The sequence below is a fragment of the Macaca mulatta genome, chromosome X (genome assembly GCF_049350105.2).
Source record: "Macaca mulatta isolate MMU2019108-1 chromosome X, T2T-MMU8v2.0, whole genome shotgun sequence".
Classification (NCBI taxonomy): Eukaryota; Metazoa; Chordata; class Mammalia; order Primates; family Cercopithecidae; genus Macaca; species Macaca mulatta.
Window position 1 is genome coordinate 130,466,424 of NC_133426.1, and position 20,581 is coordinate 130,487,004.

Consider the following 20,581-nt stretch of genomic DNA (forward strand, 5'->3'; position numbering starts at 1 on the left):
TTTTATAGAGATGGGGTCTTGCTCTGTTGACCAGACTTGTCTTGAACTCCTGGCCTTAAGCAATCTTCCCATCTCAGCCTCCCAAAGTATGGGGATTACAGGTGGGAGCCACCACTCCTGGTCCTGTTTTAATATTTATTTATTTATTTATTTATTTTTCGAGATGGAGTCTCGCTCTGTCGCCCAGGCTGGAGTGCAGTGGCGTGATCTCGGCTCACTGCAGCCTCCGCCTCCTGGGTTCCAGCAATTTTCCTGCCTCAGCCTCCGTTGTAGCTGGGACTACAGGCGTACGCCACCATGCCTGGCTAATTTTTTGTATTTTAGTAGAGACAGGGTTTCACCGTGTTGCCCAGGCTGGTCTCGAACTTCTGAGCTCAGGCAATCCGCTCACCTCGGCCTCCAAAAGTGCTAGGATTACAGGTGTGAGCCACCATGCTGGGCTGTTTTTATATTTTTAAATAGTTTTAAAAATAAAGAATATGCTACAGAGACTGTATGTGGCCCACAAAGCCTAACATATTTACTATCCAGTACTTTACAGAAAGTTGGCCAACGCTTGCTCTCTAGATCGTAGAGATGTGTTGGTCTAAAAGAGACCTTTAAGAAATCACCAAATCCAGGGGTCAGAATACCTTTCTGTAAAGTATTTTAATTCAACCCTGACATTTGAGAAATGAGGACTCCAAGTTAGGAATTGGCTTGTTTTCCTAAAGTATAAGAGCTGTGGGAGGTATTTTTATAGCTTAGGCATATAGGGAACCCTTTCCCTGATTTTTTTGATGCCCCCCCCCCAAATACTGACAACTTTTGTTATAATGGGCTTCATTTCCATAGTTTTCATTAATTGAATTTTCGTGATGACTAAATGTTGGAGGGAGGCCTAAAACAAGAATGAGATTGATAAACCTACTCCCAATGTTCAGAATTCCTTGTTCAGAGCACTGCAATGATTTCTAAGACTAACAATGCAAATGAAATGTTGAACTGAGTATAAGGTACATACTTGATAACGAGTTTGGTTATTCTTGCTGCCCACTTCAGTCTGCATCCAAAAGCTGCATACGGGAGTAATAAAACTTGGAGACAACTACCTTGATTTACTATGCCCTTGAGATTTCTCTGATTATACTTGAGAGAGATTTTTGCAGTGTTTTTCAAACTTTGTTGATATTTTGAGGGCTTTTAAGTCTGTGATTTTATATTACTTTTCAATAGATTCAAATCTGTATTTTTTGTCATTGTTTCTGTTGGTCTTCCTACCAGATTAAGATTCATGTAACATTTACTGAACTCCTTTTGACATAATTTTTTCATTTTACAGTGATAATAATAGCTGACACTTTTTGACTTTATTAAATGCTGGTATGTTGCTAAGTACTTTGTGTCTTCATTATCACAGCAACCCTATGAGGTAGGCACAGTTTTATCCTCACTTTACAAATTAGAAAAACATCACTGAAACACAGTGTGGTTAAGTAATTTGCCTAATGTCACTCAGCTAATTGTAGCAGAAATTTGCACCCACAGAGTCTGTCTGTCTGCAGAGGCTATGCTTCTAACTACTATGTCGTGTGAGACATGGTAGTATACTTGAAAAAATGGGCACCACAAAGAGGCTGTCACAGTTATATTATTTTGTTATAAGTGGATGGAATTCTTTAGGGCAAGTTTAAGCATGTTATAATTATGTACCCTATCAGCTACTTCTACTGTAGCTGTGTTTTGAACTCTCAAGGATAGTGATGTAACTTAACCACCTCGTATTTTTTTTGCAGACTTGTAAAAAAGGCAAAAAGGGCCCAGCAGAAAAGGGCAAAGGTGGAAATGGAGGAGGAAAACCTCCTTCTGGTCCAAACCGAATGAATGGTCATCACCAACAGAATGGAGTGGAAAACATGATGTTGTTTGAAGTTGTTAAAATGGGCAAGAGTGCTATGCAGGTAAGATTTATGTTGTTCTTCCCAGTTCATTTGTACATTTTAAACTTTAATGAGTTTATTATATAGAGTGTAGCTCTGATTTTTTCTAACTGCATTTTAAACCTACACTACTTATTAGAAAAAAGCAACAAAATCAGAAAACTCTTGGGATGTATTTCTTCATATATAAGACTTTTATGCTGTGTCTTGATTCATTTTCCACTGCATTTTTTTTTCTTTTTTCTTTTCTTTTCTTATTTATTTTACTTTATTTTTTTGAGACAGAGTCTTGCTCTGTTGCCCAGGCTGGAGTACAGTGGCAAAATCTCGGCTCACCACAACCTCCACCTCCTGGGTTCAAGCGATTCTCCTGCCTCAGCCTCCCAAGTAGCTGGGGTTACAGGTACAAACCACCATGCCTGACTAGTGTGTGTTTTTTTTTCTTTTTTTTTTTCTTTTTTTGTGGGTATTTTCAGTAGAGACAGGATTTCACCATGTTGGCCAGGCTTGTCTCGAACTGCTGGCCTCAAGTAATCTGTCCTCCTTGGACTCCCAAAGTGCTGGGATTACAGGTGTAAGCCACCATGCCCAGCCCATTATTATTTTATTATTATTTTTTTGAGGTGGAGTCTCACTCTGTTGCCCAGGCTGGAGTGCAGTGGCATGATCTCTGCTCACTGCAACCTCTACCTCCTGGGTTCAGGCGATTCTCCTGCCTCAGCCTCCCGAGTAGCTGGGATTACAGGTGCCTGCCACCACGGCTGGCTAATTTTTGTTTTTTAGTAGAGACGTGGTTTCACCATGTTGGTCATGCTGGTCTCAAACTCCCGACCTCAAGTAATCCACCTTGCTCGGCCTTCCAAAGTGCTGGGATTACAGACGTGAGCCACCGTGCCCAGCCCCAACCCATTATTTTTTTTAATGGCATAAGGTAAAATACAATTTGGTCAAAAATATGCTGATGTAAACCATGGCTATGAGGTCTCAGTTTTCCCTGAATTTATATAGATGCCATTAAAATACGAAGTCTTCTACCTATATGGAATTCCTGATTGAGTGACCTAATATAATTACTATCCACTTTAGTGAATTTAATTAATCTGGTTACTGTTGTCTATTATAAATTTTATTATTTGTGCTTGTTTCTTAATAAAAAGTTGGAGGCATATTAATGTCAAATCATTCGAATTATGTTTTCTCTGCATACTTTTATGACAATAGAAGCATTTAGGCTTTATAATGTTGGCTAAGCCCATATGATTTTAAAAAGTGGAATAAATGCTATACTCAGGGAATATATATGCTTAATAAAGTTTTAATTTAATTTATAAAAGCTACAGGAAATAGTTTTTTTTGTTGTTTAATTTCAACTTTTAGATACAGGGGTTACATATACAGGTTTATTACGTGAGTATATTGCACCTAGGAAATGAGTGTAGTATCCAGTGGGTAGTTTTTCAGTCCCCACCCCCCACCCCCAGTAGTCCGCAGTGTCTATGTTTCCCACATTTGTGTCCACGTGTGCTTAATATTTAGCTTCCGCTTACAAGTGAGAACATGTGGTATTTGGTTTTCTGTTCCTGCGTTAATTCACTTAGGATTATTGCCTCCAGCTCTGCCCATGTTGCTGTGAAAGACACAATTGCATTCTTTTTTATGACTGTGAGGAATAGTATTTCTTCATAGAAATAACTTTAATCAGTGATGGGTGCACATGAATGGTTTTCTGAGAACTATCCATTCAGGCTTTTTGTTAATAAAAATTGACACAAAAACCTTGTTTAGAAATACAGAATTAGCTTAATATGTGTGGTTTTGTAAATAAAATGTATCAAATGAGACTAATAAAGAACAGTTTTACATGTAAAATGTGAAAATACTTGTTAATTGTTTGAGCTTTCACCAATTTTACGGAGCAAAGAACTTAAAAGGTGCCAGATTTATTCATACCATTCTAATGCACCTTTTTAAATCCGTTTATTAATGTTTGCTTGTATACCATGATTAGAGTGTGGATTCTTTTTCTTGTTTAATGTTTTAAATTACTGTTTTGAATATGTTTGACTTTTAAAAAATAATGTCTTATTATATTACTGTGCTATGGTTTATTTAGTCATTTCCCAATTTTAAAAATTACCTTTCTCTCTCTAGTTCTCCTTTTGGGTTATTTTTATCAAGAGGATAAATTATTTCAGTTACATTATATTGCATTTCATTACTTTCCTTCTTATTTTTATATTATACATTTTCTCTATAATAGTTTGTTCTAAGTAGTTAAATGCACTAATCTTCTTTCTGCTGCTATCTTTTTAACATCAGTGTCTTAGTCCATTTGGGCTGCTATTGTAAAAAACCAACATAGGCCAGGTGTGGCAGCTCACATAATCCCAGCACTTTGGGAGGCTGAGGTGGGTGGATCGCCTGAGGTCAGGAGTTTGAGACCAGCCTGCCCAACATGGTGAAACCCCGTCTGTACTAAAAATACAAAAATTAGCCGGGCTTGGTGGCTAGCACCTGTAATCCCAGCTACTCAGGAGGCTTACGCAGGAGAATCACTTGAACCTGGGAGGCGGAGGTTGCAGTGAGCTGAGATCGCGCCATTGCACTCCAGCTTGGGCAACAAGAGTGAATCCCTGTCTAAACAAACAAACAAACAAACAAAAACAAAAAACCAACATCAACTAGGAGGCTTATAAAAAGCAATTTTATTTCTTACAGTTTTGAAGGCTGGGAAGTTCAATATTAGGTGCCTATAGATTCATTATCTGGTGAGGGCCTGTTTTCTGGTTCATAGATGATATCCTCCCACTGTGCCCTCACATAGTAGAAGGGGCAAAGCAGCTCTCAGGGGCCTCATGATCTAATTGCCGTCTATAGGCTCCACTTCTTAATACCATAACATTGGTGACTACAGTTCAACGTATAGTTTGAACACAAAATCCTTCAGACCACAGCTATGAGAAATCCTGACTCATAATCACTATTATTAGGCTATTCCATTTTTATCTAAAAATGAATATTTTCTTTATTTTTATGTTGCTTATGGCTTATCGTATTAAGTTTGTACCTCTATCTGTGCCTTTTTTTTTTCTTTTTTTTATTTTAAGATGGGGTTTCACTATGTTGCCCAGGCTGGACTTGAACTCCTGGGCTCAAGCAATCCTCCTGCCTCAGCCTCCCCAGTAAGTGGGACTACAGGCACATGCCATTGTGACCAGCTTGGTTTTCTGTTTTGAAATGTGTTTCCCTCTTAAGAGAGAATGTCTGCACTGTCTCTCCATTGATTTCCTGGAATCCTTTAGACAATTTTATTTTGTTATGTGTGTTCCCAGTTGTGTTACCCTTTTTAAGACCAAATTTGATGGAGGAAGTCCTCTGTTTAGAAACTTCCAAGGGTTCTTATCTAAAATTTCTAGCCCAGATTTCCTTATGCTATATTTTTTGTTCTCCAGTCACAGTATATACTCAGCCCCTAGGCTTTTCTTTTTTGTTTTTTTTTGTTGTTTGCAATAGTTTTCTTTTACTCCCCCCTTGCATATCAAATAGGACTGAGTGAATCAAGTGTCAGTCTTCTGAAAAGCATTCTCAGACACTACTACTTTTCCTTTCCAATGTGTTTTTTACCCTTTTTTTTTTTTTTTTGTATTTTTTTTTTTAGTAGAGACGGGGTTTCACCGTGTTAGCCAGGATGGTCTCGATCTCCTGACCTCGTGATCCGCCCGTCTCGGTGTTCCAAAGTGCTGGGATTACAGGCTTGAGCCACCGCGCCCGGCCTGTTTTTTACCCTTATCTTTTCATTATATAGCACTTATACTGTGCCTGACTTTGATTTTAGATTGCTAATTTTTTGATCAAGGATCATATATTATTCATTATTTTTGCATTGCCAGGATATACTTATCTCAGTAGTAGTAGTTGTTATTATTATTGTTGTTGTTGTTGTTATTATCATTTGAGACAAGGTCTCACTTTGTCACCCAGACTGGAGTGCAGTGGCGCGATCTTGGCTCACTGCAACCTCTGCCTCCCAGGTTCAAGTGATTCTCGTGCCTCAGCCTCCCAAGTAGCTGGGATTACAGCTGCATGCCATCACGCCCATCTAATTTTTTTTTGTATTTTTTGGTAGAGATGGAGCTTCATCATGTTGGCCAGGCTGGCTTTCTCAGTAATTATAAGTCATAGTCAATAAATACAAGAATGGCTGTTGGTTTAAAACTAATTGTTATGTTTTAAGAATGGAGAAAGTATGCATGTGCCCCCTAATTTTATTATATAACAGATGTTGAATTTTGTTACATAGGTTCTCAGCGTACTATTTGATTAAAAATTTTAAGCATATTTCAATAGCTCACATCATTTTTATTACCGCAGACATTTTCCTAGTGAAAACTCTACTTGATCTTCATGAATTACTTTTTAATGTGATGTAGTGGTCTCTTTGTAAGAGTTCATTGAATATTTTGCGTCTTTATTGATGAGAGTAGCCATTATTCCAGTTATCTATTGATGATGCATAACAAACCACCCCAAACTTAGTGATGTGAAACAACAATCATTTTATTATGCCTAATGATTCTTTGGGTCTGGAATTCAGACAGAACTAAGTGGAGATGACTTGTCTCTGCTTTATGATGTCAAGGGCCTTAGCTGGGGCCATTTGAGTGCCTGGCACTACCACAGTTAGGGACTATAATCATTTGGAAGCTTCTTTACTCATGTTTAGTGCCTGGTCTGTAGTGATATGAAGGCTGGGCTTAGCCAGAACTGTTAGCATACTTACAAATGGCCTTTCTATGTGGCTAGGGCTTCTTACAGTATGGCGTCTGGGTTTGGAGAGAATGTCCTGAGAGTAGTGTCCAGTTTGCTAGTGCTCCAAGAGACCAGTGCAGTTGCTGCCTGGCGTTCTGTGGCCTAATTTTGGAAGCATCACTGCATTCTGTTCTAGAGAAGATGACGTAGACCCTCTTACTGGGGAGCAACGTCCAGTAATTTGGGGCCATGTTTTAAAACTGTCATAATCTCTATGATATATTCTTTTGCTGTTTATTGCCTATATTATATTTGGGAAAAATACTGAGCACATTTCTTTTGTTAATTATGTTGATTAATATAAACAAGTAGAATACAAAAAAGTAGAAATTAAGTAAAGTTTTAGAATAATTCCAGTCAGTCTATCTGAACCAGGTATTTCTTAGATATTTTTCCTCGATTTATCTTTATTGTGTAATCATAGTATCTTTTTTGTACATTAAATTCTACATATTTTAGTCATTGTTTGTACTGGATTTCCTATTTATTGGTGTATAACTTAGAAACATTTCCCTCTCCCAACCTTTTGTTTTTTACGCTAGCTCTTGTTTATCATCTTGATTTTATTTAATTTGCTGTATTTAAAAATTGTTTTTTTGTTGTTGTTGTTTGTTTGTTTTTTGGAGACAGAGTCTCGCTCTGTTGCCCAGGCTGGAGTGCAGTGGTGCGACCTTGGCTCACTGCAGCCTTCGTCTCCCGGGTTCAAGTGATTCTTCTGCCTCAGCCTCCCGAGTAGCTGGGATTATAGGCATGCGCCACCACACCCAGCTAATTTTTGTATTTTTAGTAGAGACGGGGTTTCACTGTGTTGACCTCTCGAACTCCTGACCTCAAGTGATCCGCCGGCTTCAGCCTCCCAAAGTGCTGGGATTACAGGTGTGAGCTACCGCACCCGGCCTAAAAATTTAAAATCAGTTTTGTCGTTCCCTCTCTTGCCCCCAAAGGAATAAAGTATTCCTTTTATTTTTTAGTTCTAGCCTATTTTCTTTTTTAAGAAATAACCATATTGAGTTATATTTACCATACTATAAAATTTACCCTTTAGAGTGCAAATTCAGAGTTGTACAGCCTCCATTAGAATATAATTTTAGAATATTTTATTTATTTTTATTATTATTTTTTGAGATGAAGTCTCACTGTGTTGCCCAGGTTGGGGTACAGTGGTGTGATCTTGGCTCACTGCAACTTCCACCTCCTGGATTCAAGCAATACTCCTGCCTCAGGCTCCCGAGTAGTTGGGATTACAGGCATGCACCACCACGCCTGGCTAATTTTTGTATTTGTAGTAGATACAAGGTTTTACCGTACCATGTCAGCCAGGCTGGTCTCGAACTCTTAACTTCAAGTTTTCCACTCATCTTGGCCTCCCAAAGTTCTGGGATTATAGACATGAGCTAGCACACCTGGCCTGTATTGTCTTAATTATTTGAAATTCTCTCCTTCCTTTAATGTCACCAAGAAATCACGAGTAATTATACTTGATGGAATTGAGTTCCATAGTTTCCACATTCTTTTCAATGCAAAATAAATAGAATATTGATATGTCATTTTGTGTTACCAGATAGTTGTTTTACTGAATTCGATTCTATTTTATTATTGTTAAAATTGAACTTTAAATTTCAATGTGTAAGTATTTATATTAAAGTAATGTGATACTATATAATCTTAAATTTTATGACTTTATCAGACTTAATTGATTTTGAGAAAATTAGGAGAAGCTAATGATTTTATTTTTTTCCCTCTGCTGTAGTCGGTGGTGGATGATTGGATAGAATCATACAAGCATGACCGAGATATAGCACTTCTTGACCTTATCAACTTTTTTATTCAGTGTTCAGGCTGTAAAGGTAAGATATATTTATTTTGAAATCAGCAGCTCTCAAATAGTCACTTCATTGTTCCACCTAAAGAGATGTTGTTAGCACTTTACATGGTAAATAACGCTAAGGCATTATTTGCATCATATCCATACAAAATTTGTGAGGAAAAAAGAGCAGAGGACAAAGTAAGAGAGAAAGTCTACTGACAAAGTTTTATTCATATGTGAAAGTTATCTGAAAGCTTAGCAGTTTATAATTGTTATGTTACTTTTATTAGATATATTTCCCACTGTCAGCATCTGGTTTTAGGAACAAAGAAATGGATTAAGAAGGGAGGAGGAAGATAATGAAGAGGTACAGGTTCAGATGACAGGGAATTATACAGTGTAGGGAGTTAAAAAGTGCCATGAATAACAGTAAGTAAGCAAGCAAGCAAGTTACATTAAGTAAGTTAAATAAGGTATTGATGAAATTGACATTTTTTCTAAAAGGTAAAGAAATTTTGTTGTGTGTAGTGGTGTTACTTTAAAAACATTTTGAACTGGGAATTATGAAAGTACAAAATACATAAATTTCTTCCCTAAGACAGAAGTATTTAGGACAAACATTTGGCAGGGGGACAAAATTATGTAAGTTGGGGAGTCATATATCCTCATGGATTAATAAATGAGTCAGTCAAGATTACGGGCAGGTTCTGATGTATCTGGTGTCTTCTAATACTTAGCTCATCCTTGAAATTTCAGATGATGCGCAGGCAAATACATTTTATGGAGATTTCTGGGTGTACCTTTTTTTTTTTTGTTTTTAATGAAAGTGGCATCAAAAACATTAGAGCATTAGAAATTGGGAGAGAAGTTTACTTAAAAATAGATATAAAACATTAAGGTGGTAAAGAATGATTTATTTAAACAAATGCAGAAAACGAATTGTAAGAAGCAATTCAATTCTGCAGTATTCCTTTAAAGATACCATAATATCTTTGAAAAACAAGTAACATTGGCATTTTGAGTTTGATCACAACATTCAGTGTAGTATGTGTATTAAATGTTACCTGTCTGTGAGGCCTGAAAGAGACAAATATATTAAATTCTTGAGCCTGTGATCTTTATAATGTCACTAAGTTGTTGAGAAATTTAAAAAATTGTCTTAATCATAGCGTATAGAGAGCTGCCTAGTTTACTTCATTTGCCTTAAAAATGTAGCTTTATTTCAATATTAGAAAATTCAGTTGACTTCTGCTCAGAGGAGATGTTGTTGTGATGTTACTATGGTATCCTTAAGGTTCTGAACCAGGTTGACTGTTTAAAGATGAACATACTAAAATTATTTTTGCCTATATCCAGTCATTTTTTTCTGGGGTAGGATGGATACAAGTACCTGCTTGTTGTGTCATAAAATCAAGGGCTATGTCCTTTCTCATTAAACTCTTTGCAAATGGAAGGTTGAGTGCATACAACTGAACAGGGGCCGGAAATAATGTAACGAGTTGAAATTTTAAATCTTAAGTCTCCCCTTTTATTTTATTTTATTATTATTATTATTTTTAGAGAGAGTCTTGTTCTTTCACCCAGGCTGGAGTGTAGTGTCGTGATCATGGCTCACTGCATCCTCTACCTCCTGGGCTCAGGTGATCCTCCCACCTCAACCTCCTGGGTAGCTGGGATAACAGGCTCACGACAACACGCCCAGCTAATTTTTTGTTTATGTTTTTATTTTTTGTGGACATGGGGTTTTGCCATGTTGCCCAGGCTTCAAATTATCCTCTTGCCTCATCCTCCGAAATAGCTGGGGCTACAGGTGTGCACCACCACGCCCAGTTAATTTTTATTTTTTGTAGAGAGAGATCTGGCTATGTTGCCCAGGCTGATCTTCAATCTCCTAACCTCAGGCAGTCGTCCCACTTCAGCCTCCAAAGTGCTGGGATTACAGGCATGAGCCACCTTACTGGCATGAGCTATTTTTTTTTTAATTTAATTTTTTTTTTTTTTGTAGAGACAGGTCTTTCTCTGTTGCCCAGGCTGGTTTCGATCTCCTAGCCTGAAGAAGTTGTCCTACCTTGGCCTCCCAAAGTGCCAGGATTACAGGTGTGAGCCACCACTCCCGCCTGAGTTTCTTAATTAGGCTTCTGAGTTGTAGTTGTTTTTAAAACAAGGCCACAGAGCATGTTTCCTTTGTCAAATTCATTCCTGTTTTGGCATCAGTTTGTTTACAAATCAGGAGCTTGCTAACTCAACATTTGGACCTTGTCACAAGTGAGTTTGTCAAGATTTCTAAAAACTTAAGGTATTGAAAACTTAAATTGTGAGGTAAATTTGAGCACTGCTGCAATGTTTATCTTGGAATCAGGCAATCTCCATGAAGGGGAATTTACTATATAATCAAAGATAAAGCCATTAATTACTTACACACACAAAATTATTTTGATATAATTCTTTTATAAATGACTTAGAAACTTCTTTAAGTATACTTACTGTAATTTAACATTTCCTGCAGACCCAAGGTTGTTAAAAGCATCAGTTATTTTTCTATAATACAGTGGTGGCTTCTGCAACTGTTGAAGCATGGAGGGATGTTTAGCCCTATGCTGCTCCTGACTGTTCGGTGGTGATTCTGTGGCCAGTGTTTTCTTCTTTTTTTCCTAGTCAGCTGTCACTTTTCTTTTTTTCTTTTTTTTTCTTTTAAAACAGTGACAGAGTCTTGCTATATCACTTTTAGATTTACCGGATTTTAGCAGTCTTGGTAAAAAAAATGTCCCCCACATTTTTAAGGCAGCAGGCTCTGGCCTTATGTCCTAATGGTGGCTTCATCACCTGCCTCAAAAGTTAAATGAATGGAATTTGTGATAGCTACTTTCTTTTCTGCTTTGAGGTCTTTTTCTGCTTGTTTTTGGGTTTCTGGATGTCTTGTGGTTTATGAGAAGGGGGAGGAGCTTTAGAAATGAGGGATTGTTGAAAAGTATGCAGTATGTTTGCTTCGAGATATATTTATATGTAAATGTTAATTTCACAGAAATGTTCAGGCCTTTAGTTACTTTTCTTTCTCTAGCATTCCGAGGTATACAGCACCTGGGTATGAAGTATGGGAAGGTTTTGAAGAGATATACATGATTCTAGATTAAAAACAAAAGCCTTTCAAAAGGTTTTTGAGAGTATGTGTTTCCCTTCCCCTCCCCTCCCCTTCTCTCCTCTCCTCTCCTCTTCTTTCCTCTCCTCTTTTTTTTTGAGACAGAATCTCACTGTGTTGCCCAGGTTGGAGTGCAGAGATGTGATCTTAGCTCACTGCAAGCTCTGCCTCCCAGACTCAAGTGATTCTCCTGCCTCAGCCCCCCAAGTAGCTGGGATTACAGGCACGCACCACCACACCCGGCTAATTTTTGTGTTTTTAGTAGAGACGGGGTTTCACCATGTTGGCCAGGTTGGTCTTGAACTCCAGACCTCAAGTGACCCGCCCACCTCAGCCTCCCAAAGTGCTAGAATTACAGTCATGAGCCATCGTACCCAGCAGAGAGTGTTTCTTTAGCCAGATAAATGGTGCTTTCTCCTGAGTTCATCAACTTTTTTTTTTTTTGAGACGGAGTCTCGCTCTGTCGCCCAGGCTGGAGTGCAGTGGCGCGATCTCGGCTCACTGCAAGCTCCGCCTCCCGGGTTCACGCCATTCTCCTGCCTCAGCCTCCTGAGTAGCTGGGACTACAGGCGCCCACAACCGCGCCCGGCTAATTTTTTGTATTTTTAGTAGAGACGGGGTTTCACCGTGGTCTCGATCTCCTGACCTTGTGATCTGCCTGCCTCGGCCTCCCAAAGTGCTGGGATTACAGGCGTGAGCCACCGCGCCCGGCGAGTTCATCAACTTTTTAAAGCAATCATTTGGTGGTTTTTTTTTTGTTTGTTTGTTTGTTTTTTGTTTTGTTTTTTTTTTTTGAGACGGAGTCTCGCTCTGTTGCCCAGGCTGGAGTGCAGTGGCTGGATCTCAGCTCACTGCAAGCTCCGCCTCCCGGGTTTACGCCATTCTCCTGCCTCAGCCTCCCGAGTAGCTGGGACTACAGGCGCCCGCCACCTTGCCCGGCTATTTTTTTGTATTTTTTAGTAGAGACGGGGTTTCACCATGTTAGCCAGGATGGTCTCGATCTCCTGACCTTGTGATCTGCCCGTCTTGGCCTCCCAAAGTGCTGGGATTACAGGCTTGAGCCACCGTGCCCGGCCTGGTGTTTTTTTTTTTTTAAGTTTTTTTTTTTTTTAAGTTGTGGTAAGTAAGGATTCTTCTAGGGTACCACTAGAAATTAATCTTACCCAGATAAGTGGGAGGCAGCATGATTTAGGTAAATAGTCTCAGACAAATTATTTAATTTCTTTTAGCTTTAGCCTAAGCCTTAGTTTCCTCATCTGTGAAGCTGGGGATTATGGTTTTACAGCTATGTATATACGCAGGCGCGCACACACACACACACGCATGCATATACAAAGTATTGCTCTGGTCAGTTGAAAAAAATCTATGTTAATTATATCTAGTTCTCATTTATAAATCTCATCTTCCCGTACCAAGACATTCTTCTCTTAGATATTACTATATTTATGGTATTTCTACTGAGAAGACTGGTAAGCAAATAATTCAACAATAAAAACAGGATTTTGAAAATCTAGTATTTACGTTGATTACCCCTGCCCCCATCTCTCTATTTCTCAGTTTGATGCCCCATCAGTGGAAGTTCGTGTATATCTTCCTACTGCATGCTAGAAATTTCCTTTCTGATGTTTGGTCTCCACCTGACTAATGTTTTACTACTTCTAATGTGCACCCTTTCTTTTTTCCTCTCCCATCCTCCTGTGTAAGATTCTAAAGGTCCTTATCAAATTGTTTCTCTTTGACATAGTTCTTGATTTTCTAGCGTATAACGTGTGATTTTTCTGGTGGGGGTGGAGTCAGAGCTATAGCATTTCTTTGGCATTTCCACACATCAGGGCATCGATTATGTACTACCTTTGACAGTTTACTTCTTTTTCTTTTTGGTATTCTTTAGTTTTAACTTTTAACTAGATTACAGGCATCTAGGTGGGCGGGAACTACAATTTACTACTTAACTCTTTTAGAGGATGTTAGGATATAGTTACCTTACACGAAATAGTGCTTAATAAAGAAGCTTGACTAAAGTGAACTCTAGCTTTTACTCTTTTCCTTGTCTTCAGCTTCATCCCCAAGGTTTTAAGTGTTATACTAGATGCTATCTCACTCTTGATAACATATGGTTTATGTTAAAGAGACAAAGCCAATATAAATATTACAGCATGAGTAAAGTAAGTCAGGTAGAAATGGCCAAAGTTAATTGTGTTAGGAAAAAAGATCTGTCAGAAGTGTGGGGCTGTTTTCTTGTGCATATTGAGAATAGATAGCATTTATTTATAGATTAGAGTATCATGGTGAAGATCATTAGATGATGGTGGAAGAAGTATGCCTTTTATTGTGTGACCATAGACTTCTTAGAGACTTACTTGGAAGTTTTCTTTATTTTTTTTTATCACACTATATATTAACTTCTGACATTTTCAAATTTCAGGAGTTGTCACAGCAGAAATGTTTAGACATATGCAGAACTCTGAGATAATTCGAAAAATGACTGAAGAATTCGATGAGGTAACTTACTACCTTAAGTGTTTTGATAACTTATGAATGTTTATCTTGACTTATTTTTGAAAGTATTATTAAATTAAGCATTAGGCTGGGCATGGTGGCTCATGCCTGTAATCCCACACTTTCAGAGGCCGAGGCAGGCAAATCCCCTGAGGTCAGGAGTTCGAGACCAGCCTGACCAATATGGTGAAATCCTATCTGTACTAAAAATACAAAAAATTAGCCGGGTGTTGTGGCGTGCGCCTGTAGTCCCAGCTACTTGGGAGGCTGAGACAGGAGAATTGCTTGAACCTGGGAGGCGGAGGTTGCAGTGAGCCGAGATCACGCCACTGTACTCCAGCCTGGGCAACAGAGTGAGACTCCGTCAAAAAAAAGAAAAAAAAAATTGTGAGCATTAATGTTGTAAATAAGAGCTTTGGCATTAGATTTAATTAAATGATGCCTGTGCGACCTTTGGCAGGTTGTTGTCTTAGTATCAGTTTTTTGTTTTTTTTTTTCTTTTTTTTTCTTTTTTTTTTCTTTTTTCCTGATACAGAGTCTCGCTCTGTTGCCCAGGCTGGAGTGCAGTGGCATGATCTCGACTCACTGTAACCTCCGCCTCCCGGGTTCAAGCAATTTTCCTGCCACAGCCTTCCAAGTAGCTGGGATTACAGGCACCTGCCACCACTCCTGAATAATTTCTGTATTTTTAGTAGAGATGGGGGTTGAGTGGTGTGGGTTTACCATGTTGGCCACTCTGGTCGCAAACTCCTGACCTCAAGTGATCTGCCCACCTTGGCCTCCCAAAGTGCTGGGATTGCAGCAGGTAGGCGCCACTGCATCTGGCCAGTATCAGTTTCATTATCTGTAAAATGGGCCTAATAGTACTTTACTCATAAGGCTGTTACGAAGATTGAATTGAGTAATGTTTGAAAATTGCTTAACATTTTACAGTTCCCAGAACATAGCAAGAACTTAATAAATGGTAGTTATTATTGCCAAAAATGAAAATTTCAAGGAAGAATATAAGAACATATCCTGGAATGTTGTAAAAGGAAGATTTCAGCAATATTTAGGGAACTTGATAGCTAGGGCAAAGGAGTATATAGATATTTTTATTGTTTAAAAGCTCTTAAGAACAACAAAGATTACATATTAGTTTAGACTGAGTTGTCCCCCACTTACCTCCCTAGGGCTAGATTGAGTTGATTCTTTATTACAGTGAGCTCTTTGAAGTATCGTTACCAATAAATACATATATAGATTTACTATAAATTAAGCTTCTTCAAGGAAGGAATTTGGGCTTGTTTGGGTCACTGCTGTATTTCAGCGCCAGTAGCTTTACTCTTCCAAAATTTTTCACTGTGGATTTTCAAGTAGAAAACCTTGTCTGATTTGAGTTGTATTTGGTTTTTTTTTTCTTGCTTACTCTGATGAAGGAGCTTTGAATTATTATTCTAAAAGATAGTTGAGTTAAAATACTTTTATGATCCCTATGTGCTATTAATCACTCCCCAAGTAGTTGAGAAGTAATTTTGAATAGTGGTATTTTTTACCCTTTTAATATTAAATGTTTTAGTGAGAACTTTCTCACTAAAAGGAAACAGCTATTTGAGATAATTGTCCTGAAATATGATTTGAAAATGTCAGCAAACCAAGTTACTAACAATTAAGATGCTGTATTTCAATATAGTCTCTAAATTAGCTAATCAGAAAATACCCAGGAAACTTTTTTGTGGAATATCAGGACCTTGTTCTCAGATGAGACTCAACTGTACTTACATGTGACATGACTTAAGATTTTTAAAAATGTTCTGTTAACAAAAATTAATTTTTAAAATTTACTAAACTGTACTGATAAAGTTACCTTACATCTCTAGGATGCTCTTGTCAGAGACCATTACTTTTAGATGTTCTATATGGTATTAGTCTCTGCTTTTATTTCTAAGTATTTTATTGTTTTTAATGATTTGTAGAGAATCTCAATTTACCCGGAGACTAGAGAATGCCCTCTTGTGCAAAGGAAAACCAGAGTAGCAGTCTTCCAAGGCAATACTAGCTACATTTCCATTTCTTTAAAAAATTATGATTGTTTATATCTGTTGACCGCGTGATGTATTTGAAGCTAATGTTTTGTTGATTTATACATCACATCATTTTATTAGATTGAGAATATGGTTTCCATCATTTTGAATCTATTTAAAAATATAATTTTGGTTTGGTTTGGGTTTGCTTTTGCTTTATATCTGTGCTTATCACAAGGATGTTTTGCTTTGATGAGGGAGGCTTTTAAAAATTTTAACCTGAGTAATTAGTATATATTTTCATTGATTAAAGTGAATTCAGAATATCTATTTTGATCTTAAAGAGCCAGAGTATTCAGAGGTACCCCTACCTTTATATATTGTTCTCTTGCCTACTTTGAGGATTTATTGGAGAAGAAAGGTGAGAGATACCTTTTCATGCTTTTGTCTAGGGTATTTCAAAAGCAAGTGGTATGTTGTCATGCATTCTAAATGAAATTGCTGTTTTAAATTTTTGTTTTAGGATAGTGGAGATTATCCACTTACTATGGCCGGTCCTCAGTGGAAGAAGTTCAAATCCAGTTTTTGTGAATTCATTGGTGTGTTAGTACGGCAATGTCAATATAGTATCATATATGATGAGTATATGATGGATACAGTCATTTCACTTCTTACAGGATTGTCTGACTCACAAGTCAGAGCATTTCGACATACAAGCACCCTGGCAGGTCAGTATTTTGAAATTTCGTCTTAGATTTGAGATGAAAAAGATTCTCATTGAAAGAGAAAGGAAATAACAGAGATACAAATTAATTAATTTTATTTATAAAGTGACCACTAAGAGGACAGTCCCCTCATCCCTCCTGCGAATTACGGGAAATGGGATGGTAATTTCAGTTTCGATTTTGTGAAGGTATACTATGACTAGTATATGGTGATTTTCTTGTATATTATGCATACTGTGCCACAACAGGGGAGAATTGGATGGTAGGTATGCATTGGATTATTGAAAAATACTATGCCACAAGAAGGGAAAATTGGATGATAGGTATGTAGTGGGTTTTTGAAAGATATGTTACCAGGGAAGATATTGACAGCAGATTTGGAGATATCATCACAGTCATTTTGGATATGTGATCCTGATGACCATATAGTTTGTCTTTGGTGTGCATTGCCTCTCCAGGTAGGATGGACCCTACTGGGTGATGCCTGTTCTTTCAGTCACACTGCAAAAAGTTGATTTCTCTTATGTTTCTGGGTAACTTTAGGCTGGGGCAAATTCTTTGTTCTTTAAAGTTTAATTAAATGAGGTATATTTTTATAACTCATAAAATCTATTAGTTTCTCTTTTGTGCTTAAGGTGAAATTGGTGATACACTGTTTTTGAATATGTTGTTTTTGAGTTTCAATAAATAAAATAGGCACTGTTATGATAGTATTCTGAATCTTCTGAATCTTAATGATATTTTGATTTTTAACTAAAATATTTTATATTCTCTGTGGTTTGTTTTTCATTTAGAAGATTTTCTCAAATGATTAAATCTATGATTAAAGATATGCTTCTAAGTCCTTCATTATTAAAGAGAAAATGCAGTTTCCCATATGTTGTTTTTGTTTTTACGTTTGAAGTCAGAAAACATGAATATGATCTTGCTTTATGCACTTAAGGTAGCAATGTCAAGAACTTGATGGCTAAAGTAAATTAAAACAAAGATTATGGTGCAAGATGGGTACTTGTAGATCAGAGTGACAAACTGGATTGCTGGGAGCATGAAATTAACTTAGAGCAGAAAATTGGGAAATCTTTCTTTAAGAGAGCCAATAGCCACAAATTTAAGATGTAATTTTATTGTTGTTGTATCGTGCAATGCACTAAGTCTGAGAAGTAGTCTGGAGTAAGCTAAATAAAGCAAAAAGTGATCAGATCTTTCAGTTAATAAATTTTAAATCCCAGGCAATAAGAATCTTGTATCAGGAGTAAGAGTTTAGTAACAGAAGGTAGAGATCTGGAGGAAGCTTTATGAAAAAGCACTTTAATTAAGTGACATTTTGCCCTTTATACTTTTGACTTTCCATGGAGATCTGTTCACAATTTCATCAGTCATGTTATAGAGTAAAATGAAAGGAAAGCAAATACTGATAAAATTCCTCAACATTTTCATAAAATATAATTTGATGTAAAGCCATCAAGTTACTTTTAATTACTGAGATAGCTAAATAACTTCTGTGTGAACTAAAATTTACTTTAGAAGGTGAATTATGATCTATGAAAATGATTATAATATTTTAGGGAACATATTATAGAATAATGGAATTTAAGGATAGTCTGGAGTCAGATTGCCTTGGTTTGAATCCTGATTTGACTGCTTATATGAACTGAGGCAAATTTTAAAATTTCCCTGAGTTTCAATTTTGCCATGAATGAAATGGGTATAATACTTTTGAGAGGGCCATTGTGAGGATTAGGAGATAATTCCTGAAAAGTTGTTTTATTTTTTGTTATTTTATTGTTGTCATTTGTAGCAGCTGCATCTTTCTTTTGTTAGAAGCAGATTAGCTCATTTCTGCTTAATTTTTCTATTTGATATTAAATTGTAAATTTTTGTATCTGTTAGATTAATTTCACCATACTTTTACTCTTTAAAAAATAGCTATGAAGTTGATGACAGCTTTGGTGAATGTGGCACTAAATCTTAGCATTAATATGGATAATACACAAAGACAATATGAAGCAGAACGGAATAAAATGATTGGAAAACGAGCCAATGAGAGGCTAGAACTCCTTCTACAAAAGCGGAAAGAGGTAAACTTTTATATTGAATATTTAGGCTATTGTGTGACCAACTTGGTCACCATTAATTAGGATATAACTTTGCTAGTGGCTCAGATAATTGTTTTTGAAATATTTAAATGTAAATAACATTTCAAACTATTTGCCCAACAAAATTCTGATGAATATCCATGCCAGCAATACTGTTTTCTTATTTTCAGTCTGCGTGGACTACTATTAAGAGTAATTGGCTTTAAGTAAGGGGACTGGGGTTAGTCTGACAAGTTGTTTTAAGCTTTAGTATTATTCATCTCTATGGTGAAAAACCTTTTGTCAGGATGAAAAGAGGTTTCACAATTAAAATCACTTTGAAAAATAAAATCACTTTGAAAAATAACATAAGCTGTTTATTACTATCTAAATCAGTGTTTTTTATACAGTAGAAGGCATTTGTTTAACATTAATGACTGACCACCAAATTCAACTTTGAATGAGGAAAATAATTTTTTCAGCCTTATGTGAAATAACAGTAAATGAAATCTTTTGATGCTGCAGCTGTAATTTAAATTCTTTCTTCATTGGTGATAAACTATTTAGCTATCTCATAATGGAGATGTTTGTTTTCATTTCAAATAGGCAAAGTCTGATTTTTCAAAAATATTAGTAATGCAGTTGAGTTCAGTAGTTATCGTGGTAATCTATGAATTATTGACCTGATTCTGCATTTTTTTGGGGGGGAAATTAGTAGCTAATTTTAAATTGGTTATTTCCAAAATAGTTAATAACTTTAAAACATATCCAGACTCAAGAAAACTAAGAAAAATCCTGCTCATATTTCCCCCATGTCTAAATTCCTCATCTTTTTCATATAATTTGAAATATCGATACTTTTCCCCTTAATTTATGTATATGCTGTATAATAAGTGATATGTAGTAACAATAAACTACAGATTTCTTTACAGTGCCTTTTTTTTTTTTTTTTGGGAGGCAGAATCTCACTTTGTTGCCCAGGCTGGAGTGCAGTGGCACTATTTCGGCTCACTGCAACCTCCACCTCCCAGGTTCAAGCTCCTGCCTCAGCCTCCTCGGTAGCTAGGATTATAGGCTTGTGCCACCATGCCTGGCTAATTTTTGTATTTTTAGTAGAGTCAGGGTTTCGCCACATTGGCCAGGCTGGTCTCGAACTCCTGACCTCAAGTGATCCATCTGTCTTGGCCTCCCCAAGTGCTGAGATTACAGGCATGAGCCACTGCATCTGGCCTTCTTTACAGTTCTTTAGTGGAAATTTATGAGCATTAGGAAAAAAATCTACTAGCTAAATATTAAAATCCCATTCAAGTGTTTCAGGTATTAAGGGACTTTACCTGATAATATAACTGTTAATTTTTCTATATGGTTACTGTTGTCTAGTAAAATTCAAAATTCACCAGAATACTGGGGAATTCTGCTTTTCTCGTGCTTATAACAACTTACAGGTGTTCATTTGGTTGTCTTCCTTTACAATTGAAAAGAAATGATGTGTTTTTTACAGCTTCAGGAAAATCAAGATGAAATAGAAAATATGATGAATGCAATATTTAAAGGAGTGTTTGTACATAGATACCGGTAAGTTGTGACAGTTTTTTCTCAAGTAGCACT

At 36.9% G+C, this 20,581-nt stretch overlaps 1 protein-coding gene across 24 annotated transcripts in view; it reads left to right on the forward strand.

Annotated features, from left to right (window-relative positions):
- Window positions 1-20,581, forward strand: part of STAG2 (STAG2 cohesin complex component) — a 140,013-nt gene that overhangs the window by 66,252 nt on the left and 53,180 nt on the right. For all 24 annotated transcript variants that reach the window (XM_015128143.3, XM_077988336.1, XM_077988340.1 and 21 more), the window contains 6 exons: window positions 1,776-1,940; window positions 8,479-8,575; window positions 14,097-14,173; window positions 16,697-16,901; window positions 18,825-18,976; window positions 20,475-20,548. In XM_015128143.3, the coding sequence (XP_014983629.1) occupies window positions 1,776-1,940; window positions 8,479-8,575; window positions 14,097-14,173; window positions 16,697-16,901; window positions 18,825-18,976; window positions 20,475-20,548 (770 nt within the window). The remainder of the gene's footprint in view (window positions 1-1,775; window positions 1,941-8,478; window positions 8,576-14,096; window positions 14,174-16,696; window positions 16,902-18,824; window positions 18,977-20,474; window positions 20,549-20,581) is intronic.